Source organism: Podarcis filfolensis, assembly GCF_964270895.1.
Source record: "Podarcis filfolensis genome assembly, chromosome: 14".
In the NCBI taxonomy this organism is placed as follows: domain Eukaryota; kingdom Metazoa; phylum Chordata; class Lepidosauria; order Squamata; family Lacertidae; genus Podarcis; species Podarcis filfolensis.
In genome coordinates this window covers 7,106,221-7,116,088 of record NC_139616.1, presented here as the reverse complement: position 1 = coordinate 7,116,088, position 9,868 = coordinate 7,106,221, and the positions used below count along the sequence as shown (strand labels likewise).

At 50.0% G+C, this 9,868-nt stretch overlaps 1 protein-coding gene across 2 annotated transcripts in view; it reads right to left on the bottom strand.

The window, feature by feature from the left end:
* Window positions 1–1,391: 1,391 nt before the first annotated feature.
* The window catches only part of ALPK3 (alpha kinase 3), a 71,339-nt gene continuing 62,862 nt past the window's right edge, over window positions 1,392–9,868 (bottom strand). For both annotated transcript variants that reach the window (XM_083586159.1, XM_083586160.1), the window contains 6 exons: window positions 8,515–8,550; window positions 7,560–7,834; window positions 6,440–6,528; window positions 5,566–5,780; window positions 4,107–4,155; window positions 1,392–2,461 (listed from right to left, as the gene is read on the bottom strand). In XM_083586159.1, the coding sequence (XP_083442285.1) occupies window positions 2,119–2,461; window positions 4,107–4,155; window positions 5,566–5,780; window positions 6,440–6,528; window positions 7,560–7,834; window positions 8,515–8,550 (1,007 nt within the window). In that variant the 3' untranslated portion in view covers window positions 1,392–2,118. The remainder of the gene's footprint in view (window positions 2,462–4,106; window positions 4,156–5,565; window positions 5,781–6,439; window positions 6,529–7,559; window positions 7,835–8,514; window positions 8,551–9,868) is intronic.

The following is a 9,868-nucleotide window of genomic DNA, read 5'->3' as shown; positions in this document are numbered from 1 at the left end:
TTCAATCAGCAATTATTGGGCCACAAACCTAGAACTTCCCATCCAGTCCATCTCTCCAGAGAATCAACTTTAAGCTGTGTCAAGGCAAGAAGTCTTACGAGGTAGTGCCTGCAAAAGAGGCCGCCTTGTAGCCAGGATTTGGCCCATTGCTGCCAAGATCCCAGCTTCAGCAGGCACTTTGATGAGCTGCAAAACAAAATTCTATACTCTTGCTGCATGACCCAACAGGCTGGAGTCTTTTCCACAGCTTGAACTAACACTGTTCTTTCGCTTCTACAACCAACAAGCATTATTGGCACTTACTTATTGCGCAAAAAAATCCTTAGCAAAATTCTGGAAACGCACCATGTGCCGACCTGCAAAGGAAACCCTCCTTGCCAGAACCACCACCAACTTTTTTGTATCATCCTGCGGAATCTTCCTTGCCCCTAAAGCAGGTCTCAGTCTAGGCTTATTCCTAGGAAGGGTAAGGAAAGGTATCATTTAGTAGCAGGAATAAAGAGACCCGCATCAGACGTCAATGGATCAGAGTCAATGGTGAGAGGTTAGTCTGTGGCATCTATGTTCCGAATGTCTTCCTAAATGCTTTCGGTTTACTGCTCCAAGGGGTCCTCTCTGAATTGCCCCTCCACCAACATCTCACTTGTTGGATTTTGCGGAAGCTCAGAAAAAACAGTTGCACAGTACGAGAGGAAAAGAGAAGAAGAAGTGCCACCGAATATTTCAACAGAAAGCAGTTTCCTTGTTAAGGAAGAGCCATTTCTATCTGACTAGGACAGAGGTAGAAAACTAGTGACCTCCTGATGTTACTGGACTCCAACTCTCATCAGACCCAGGCAGCAGGGGAGTTGTAGCCCAACATCTCAAGGGGCACAAGTTCCCTGCACCTAGATTAGAAGGTCACACTTCTTCTATCTTAGAACATAACAACATGGTCAGTGATCAGGGATGATGGCAGATGAAACCCAACTACATTGTCAGGAGTAGCCAGACAGCAGCACAATGACGGGGAGGGGGGTGTTGCTATTTGAGGGCAGTAGCAGCTTACAGACATCTGAAATGGCATCATCCATGGGGCCCAGCACTGTGATTGTCAGCAGTTTCAAGAGGATCAGATCTGCTGAACCTGGAGAGCACGGGGAAAGAACCTGGGACCTTCTGCGCACAATGTACATGCTGCACAATGAGGCACTAATGGAAAGAAAGCAGCAAGAAGAGTCAAATCTGGGGGCTGAGAGTCTGTGGCCTTCCAGGTGTTGTCAGACTCGAATTCCCATCAGCTCTGACTGACAGGGCTAGTGGTCAGGAATGAAGGGAGCTGGCTGCCTCAGACCTGATCTAAACCTCAGTGAAGCCTAAGAAACCCCCCTTCTCTCTTCTAAACACATGAAACCACTTGACATTTTTATTGCCCTAAGTGCAGGCCCAGGAAGACAGAACCATACCCTCCTCAGACACAGCCCCATCAAGAAAGCTGCTTCTTCCACCCACGGGGAAAGAAAAGAATCCATCCTCTCTTTTCCGCCATATGGGAGATCAGTAGGGTGGGCAGACTGGCCAGACTGCGTGTCAAAGGGCTCGCTGTGGTGATGGACATAGACAATCATGGGGAAAGCAGCGAGCGACGGCTCTTCTGTGGGGAAGTGCTGGTGTTGGGAGTCAAATCGGCAGGGCCCTCCCTGGAGCCAACAGAACACAGGGCCCAGCCGCCATTCCTGCCAGGGCTCCACGCCCAAGGAGTTTAGCCCCTGCTTTTGGCTGCATCCTTATGGGACCCAGAGGAGCAGCCCATGTCCACAGGACATCTAGCGCACACAGCTGAGATGCCGCAAATGCACACAAGGGGTGCGTGGGGCTCCGAGTCCCACACAGCGCTGGTGGCATTGTACATCCACACAGTCCGTCCTTTTCCCAATCCCTTCCCAAGCCCCCACCCCCCAGGGCGGTGTGCAGGCGGGGCCCTCTCTCCAAGGCGCATCAGCGTGGCTCCCTTCCTCACACACCATAAGCCGCACACACTGGAGGGGAGGAGCCACGCAGGCGGGTACGACAGGGCAGCAGCAGCACCCCTTCCCCCAGGCACACACAGCGCACTTCTGCAGAGGGCCCCGCGCCTGTTCACTGCAGCCAGCTGGCCTTGCCACTGTCCCCTCCTTTGGGCCTTGCTACCGACTGCAACTCTCCCGCGTTTTCGGGGGATTTCCGGGCGCTCTTGGGGCTCACAGAACCTTTCCTGGAGGCCTGGGGGCTAGCTAGGCCTTTCTTCTGTAGTTGGGGGCTGGACTGGGCTGACGAGGTCTTCCTGCCCATTATGGGGCTCCGAGAGCCCTTGCCTTTAGGCGGAGGCTGGGGGATTTCAATGCTCTTCAGGCCCAGGAGATGGCAGAAGTGGTTACACTGGTGAGACGCCTCAAAGTGGTCGATCAGGCTGGGGGAGCAGCTCTCCTTGAGGCCTTGGTACCTGGCAATAAAGAGAGGATTACACACCAGGGCAAGCTCACTCCCAGACCTCCCCACCCAGCTACACGGGTCAATGTGGAATGTCGAGAGAGTGCCGTGGGCACCAGCCGCAAAATGGCTGCCATGGGTTACGTGGCATAACACAAAATGCCTCACAAGAAACTGAGCAGGAAGAGCAAACACTCTCATGTACTGTGTGGATTGTTTAAGGGATATTCATTGAGACCTTTAGCAGGTACCATAAGAGGTTCTAAGTATCAGGGAACTTGCCTCCAAATTAAGGAAACGATTCTTAATTCACAAATTCATATATAATATGAACCAAATATGCACACTAAATGAAAATGCCCAATAATGGTCCACGTATATGGCAGTAATACTCTTGATGCTTACTGTTTGCAAAACATTGTAAACAGAAGTATTTTAGTTAAAGTATACTATTTAGATGTGGAGTTGTTCTTTTAGAGGTTGAACGTTGCTTTTTAAAAAAATCTATATGCATTTTCAGTTATGCTGATTCTGTAAGAATATGTATTTCCATACCACAGATTTTCATGTTGTTTTGTAAATGGATATAGATCTCCGTTTTACTACTGAAAAGACCTGTATGGGTTGAAACATGTTGAGTATTTTATTATCAGATGTGTTATTGTCATGTACTACTCGGACAGTTACAATGATAATGGGCAATATCAAATGTTAGCCTGTCATACTCAGAGTAGACCCACTGGAATGAATGGATTTAAGTCACCTAAGTTCAGTTAGTCTGCTCTAAGTATGACTAACATTGAATATCGCCTTTAGTCTCTATATTTTGCCAACTTAAAAGATGAGCTTGTGAACTAAGAATTGCTTTCTTAAATTGTATGTAGCGACTGCGGTGCTTCTATTAAGGATATTCCCTTTTGAATCTCTGTGCACCTAAGTGCATAAATCAGTTCTCCCCCCTGAGCCCCCCAAGCCTGGATCATATAGCAGGCCACTAGGAAGCCGGGTTGTCCCTCTCTTTTGCTGAGCAATTGTGATCAAAAGCTTTATCTGGTCTCAATTCTAGGTCCACTGCATTCTAGGTTCCAACCACACCCAAACCTTCTGCAGTGGTGATGGGCCAGCTGTGGCTTTCCAGATGTTGTTGGACCACAGCTCTCATTGTCCGTAGCCATTGGCCATGCCGACTGGGGCTAATGAGAGTTGGGGAGTCCAGCAACCCCCAGAGTTGCCACAGCTTCCCCCACCCCTGGTTTACAGCAGTCTGCAGACTCTGAAGATGGAGATGGAAGCCCTAGCTGTTCAGGGTAGTGCCATGGGACACTCTGGGAGCCCCATAGCGGGCATAGGCCTGTCAATTTGGCCAGGGGTGGGAAGCAGCCATTGGTGCCAATGACAGCTTCAATTTCATTAGGGCTGTGGCACAAGGGAAAGGGAGAAGCCCCCTTTTCCCTGCACACCCCCGTTCCAATCTCGATGGCTGCAAGCACACATGCCCCGCTTGCAGAATTTCCTGAGGCATCTGGTTGGGAGCAAGATGATGGACTAGATGAGCCTTTGGCAACAGGGATCAGGTGTCTCGGTTTGGCCCTCTGCCCCGCGGCATCAGGGTCGGGACAGATGCCCCCGACACGCTGCGTTGCTAGGTGGTCACTTACCCCTTTGTTTTGGTAGCAATCTTGACATTGGTAACCTTCCATTCAACACCTGTAAGAGACACCCAACCTCTAGGTCATGGAGCAGATCGGCAAAGAGGTAAGCAGCCCCTACTTTTTGCGGAGCTAATGGGACCAGGCAAGTCTGGACTCCATGCTCCTAGCCCAGGCTTCCTCAACCTCAGCCCTCCAGATATTTTTGGCCTACAACTCCCATGATCCCTAGCTCGCAGGCCCAGTGGTCAGGGATGATGGGGATTGTAGTCTCAAAACATCTGGAGTGCCAAGGTTGAGAAAGCCTGTCCTAGCCCAACCCAAATCAATTCTGCTGCGGTGCTTACTGGGGGCCTAGAAGATGGAAACCCCAACCCTAACCCAACCCTAACTCTAAACTCAACCCTAAGCCTACTCATGGTTCAATTGACATACAGAACAACCATGTTGAGCAGGGAATGGGACTGACTGCATCTGCTGGTCTTTCCTGTGCTCCCGTAAGGGACTGGGCAGAGGAGGAATGGTGGAGACTGCCTCCCCATCCTGACTCTTCCAAGGAGGAAGAAGAGGAAGACAGTACAGATTTACAACAGGGGTTTGAGAGAGGTCACAGCTCAGAGGCAGATGAGGCGGAAAAGTTGGGAAATAATGGGAGAGGAGGAGAAGCAGGCAGAGACACAGCAGCAACTGGCTGACACGTTGTCATTAGAAAGCATTCCAGACCCTCCATCTCCCAGATCCCGGCGAGCCTTAAAAGTAGGAGAGCAAAGAGCTCAAAGACAGATGGCATGTAGCTGCACATGTAGAGGAGATGAATGAGGAAGTGGGAGAGACAGGGGTGGAGATTCACTTGGGACAACACCATTATCCAAGAGGCTGGGTTCTATAGCCTCTCTCTGTAAAGATTGAAATAAAAAAGGACGGCAATAAGCTTTTCCCTGTCTTTATACTTTCCTGGGCAACCAGCCGGGAGCTGCTGATGGCATCCTGACAGCCCCTTGCAGATTGACTGCTGTCAGGGTTCCTGATCACAAGCAGAGTTCCTATGCACAAGCTGCTGCATGCACATCGAGCCTCTTATCACCTTGGACCCAATGCACAGAAATTTGGGGTGGAGGAGGGGGTGGGCAAGACCATCCAGCACCACCCCAGTCCCGCTCATCAAGACTCCTAACGAAATAGATGGAAGGCTGAACTGCTAATACTGTAATGCCCTGATGCAAATCTGTGGCGCGACTAACGTTTGGAAGGTTGCGTACATCTGTAGGTCACAGCAGGGTGTGACACCGCAGAGATGGAGATGGTGTAGAAGTGGGCAACCCAATGAACGCTCCCCCCCTCTGGATACACTCCTAAAAATATGGCACCCAGAACTGGACTCCATACCCATTGACAATTAACAGGGCTTCACCCTCTGCCCCCACTGCCCCATTCCCAGAGAGTGAGGGGACAGGGACGTGAGCCTCACCTTCCAAGTCTGTCACCAGGATGTTGCCATTTGTCCACTGGTACAGCCAGTGCTGGAAGGCGCAACACTTTTGCCCAACCTCGGAGAGGCTGGCTGGAGCCAGGCCGCCATTTCTTCGCCCACAGTAGCACTCGAACTGGCCGGGCAGGTCCTCCTCCATGGTGGCATAGGGAATATTGTTCGCCGGGCGGTAGATCAGGTAAAGAGGGATGATTCTGTCAAAAGCAGATTCCCACTTTGGTTAGTGTGGCTGCTCAGAGCATTGCAACCATGTTAAGCGCTCCCACACCTCAACAGAGCTGGCATCAGAGAGGCAACTCTGCCAGGACACCCACTAATTCCAAGCAAAGGCGCCACTGTGACCTCCAGAGCCTCCTGCTCCTGGTGTCAGCTGCTGCTGCTGCCTAGACACCAGACACATGAGCAGGGACAAGAACAAGGAGCCACAGCCTCTACTGGCATTGCCCTCTGGTCCTTGGCAGCACTGCCAATTGGGTGCAGAAGGAGAGGAGGCAGCCATCATTCCTGACCGTGCTGTCTGGGGCTGATGGGAGTTGTGGTCCACTAATTTCTAGGGGGCCACAGGTCCTCGTTCCTGCTCCAGAATGAGACTGGCTCCTTTCTGCCTACCTGCCCATTGTTCCTATCAGGGTATCAGGATTGGATTCAAAAACTCTGAGATAGTATAATTGGTAGAGCAGGAGACTCTTAATCTCAGGGTCATGGGTTCAAACCTCACATTGGGTAAAGGATTCCTGCATTGCAAGGGGTTATACTAGATGGTCCTTGTGGTCGCTTCCAACTCCACAATTCTACGATTCTATGAACCCTTTTCAGTGGGACTTGCTGACTGGGCTGCAGAGATACAACTTACTCAGGCACCGGACCAAAGGCAGGGATGGCTTTGGCCTCGGCAGCAAAGATCTTGCAGTATTCCCGACTCGAATTCTGGATCTTGCATTCCTACGGAAAGCAAACAAACAACCCTCCATGAGACTTTTGGACTTTGCAGGCAGAGCGGAGGGGTGATACACTCGTGGACACAAAATGGGTAGGCCAGATCAGCAGGCAGAGAGGATGCTTAAGCAAAGCGACCCAAGACAGGCAGTCTAAGCACTTGCACAGCCTCTCCTGATTCAGATGGGATGGAGAGACAGATCTGGATGGCATCTGCACACTGGTGAAGATAATCTCTGAGTGACTCCCCGTAGCAGCTGCATGTAGGTATTAAGCCACAATGTGTCAGGGACCATGCTGGGGAGGGCTGCACTGAGGAGCAATGGTGGGAGCCTCCTCCTGCTCCTGCTCCAGATCCCGAATCTTCCCAGGAGCAGGGGGACAATATAGATTTGGAACAGTGGTTTGCAGAGGGGCATAGTTCAAAAGGCAAAAGCTGGGAAATACTGGATGGGGAACAGCTAGGAGAAGAAACACTGGAAGGGAGAGGGGTAACAGATTCACAGTCTCTAGACAGCCTTCCTCCACCGCCCTCCCCAAAGTCGAGAAGAGCTGAGAAAGTGGCAGAACAGCAAGCACAAAGGGGACAAGCTCCTATTACGAGATGCAGAAGTGATGTAGAAGGGGGTGGAGCACCGCCATTACTCGGAGATGTGTTCTTCATTCTCTTGCTGTGATTATTAAAGTTTCTAACTGGTAAGAAGACTCCTTTTCCTTTGTTCTGCTTTATCTACGGCCACAGGAGAGGAAGGCGATTCCCTGAAGCCTGACACAATGGGAGCAGAATGAAAGCTTCGGCGAACCCAGAAGCCATGAAGCTATGCAGATGCACCCCCAATGCTTTTTACCTGGCAACAACCCTGCAGGAAAGACTGGGGTGACTGCAAAGCAGCGCCCTCAACCCCCAGAGCCATTCCAGGAGGATACCTTGGCCAGGATTGAACCTGGGACCTTCTGCATGCTAAGCAAGGGCTCCAACTCTGAGCCAGCCAAGGCCATTTGGGAAGCAGCAGAGCACCGAGTCTCCCTCTACCCACCTGGATGGTGATGTCATAGTTCCTCTCCACCAGCGTGTTCTCACTGCGCCCACCAAAAGCGATGAGGTTGCGGACCTTGATGATGCCTGTGTGCCCAGACTCAAACACCGGCTCGAGGCCGTAGATGGCACGGGCGCGACATGCCTTGCGCAGGTAACCTTGGCCCACCTCCAGGTCCTCCATCATGATCCGGCCAAAGAGCTTGTCCCCCCAGAAGCCGGAGTCAGCCAGGCCTTTGGCAAACACCATGGGTGTCATCTCGATCTCTTCGCCAACTGCAAGAGAGGGAGAAGGTGTGGGGCTCAAAGAGTGGGAGAAGGAGATGATGCCCAACCTGACAGCACTCGGTTCTCGTGGTGGAGACAGGGATGGGGGGAAAGGTCCACTGAATGGGGGCGTGACTTGTTCTTCAGCAACAGGTGGAAGGGACTCTCTCCTTGGCACACCAACCAGTGCACATGTCCCTTGATGCTCAGATGCAGCTGTTGGGTGCTAATAGGAAGCCAAGGGAGAACAAGGCAAGGGACAAGGAGAGATGTTGGGCAAAAGGCCCAAGGGACCCAAAACCAGCCAGGTGAGTGGATGAGCAGGATGTCCTCCATCAAGCTCATGGAACAACATGGAGAGAAGAGGGTGGGGAAGACAGAGAGCCCGGCAAGGTATGTCTGCGTATTGTGACTGTGGGGTCCATGGGGATGGAGGTCTTGCTAGGACCAGGCAGGATGACTTAAGACGTGTCACTTGGAGAAATAAGGAAGCTGAGAGGCTCACCTCAAAACAGCACCCTCTCTCTGCCTTTCGCCCCAAAGTGGAGACCATCTAACTGATCTCTCCTACTCCTTTAATGCTAAACTTTGCATGCGACGGCGGCGACACAGCTGGAGCATGTGGGGCGGGGGTCCTGTTACCTGGAGGGGCAAAAGACTCTCCACACCATCTGCAGGGCACAATTTACCTTCTATTTCTTCCTTGGAGATAAATCCTGATAGCACTGGAAAGAAAGATAGAAAAATACACATTTATCACAGTTATGGAGCCCCACATACATTCACACCATACATTGAAAGCACACCTTTTTCCTAAAGGATTCTGGGAACTGTAGTTCACCCACACAGATCTACCATTCCTCACACCCCTAACAAACAACAGTTCCCAGGATTCTTTGGGGGAGATACTGGGTGTATTAAAAGACAGCTGAGAAAAGGGAGGAGGAATCTTTCAGCCCATTTAATCCACATTTTAATTGTGGTCCAGCTCCCTTTTCTTGCTGGAAGGTCTGCGTAAGTCTAGCTTCTCTTGATGCCCTATTTCCCCAAACATCATATCTGCCGCCATCCTCAAAAGCACATGTGTCTCTTGCAGCTGCAGGTGAAGCTGCTTTGCTCCCTGAGATTTTGTATGCTGAACTGCTTCCCTATATTCAAGCACAGTAACAATTCGTCTGCATCTCTTTCGAGACTCCTGGCTGTGTGGCAGATTAGGACGCACTCATTATTATTACTATTGCTTCATTTATTTATATCCCACCTTCCCGCCCCGTCCCCCCCAGAACCAGGATTCAAGGTGGCTCATAAAAATTAAAACAAACATGGGTAAAACGCAGAAAGCTAAAAATAATAATGATAAATTAACATGTGCCATTAAAGTAAGGCGGGGAATATGCAGGAGAAATGATTTTGAGGAGATATGGAAGGTGTTTGTAGAACTTATACTGTTAAAATGGAGAAGGTGCCATCCAGAATATGCAATTGGGTAAATCTCCAGGACCGGACGGCTTAACTTCAAGATATTATAGATCCTTGAAAGATTGGATAATACAACCATTAAAGGAAGTTTGTAATGGAATTTTGGAAGGGAAAAAAGCACCAGAGTCGTGGAAGGAAGCTTACATTACACTTATACCGAAAACTGAGTCTGAGAAGACACAACTTAAGAATTACCGCCCCATATCTCTGCTTAATGTGGATTACAAAATTTTTGCAGATATTTTGGCTAAAAGATTAAAAAAAGTACTAGTGGAAGAGATACATAAAGACCAAGCAGGCTTTCTCCCGGGCAGACATTTGTCTGACAGTACGAGAAATATAATTAATATCTTAGAAAAACTACAAGTTAATATTAATACTAAAGCAGTTTTGATATTTGTAGACGCGGAGAAAGCCTTTGACAACATTTCTTGGAGTTTTATGAAGAAGAACCTGCAGGGGATGGGGGTTGGTTAAGGTTTCGGAAATGGTATAGGTGCAATATATTCAGAACAAAAGGCCAAATTAATTGTCAATAATGTGGTGACGGAGGAGTTTACGATA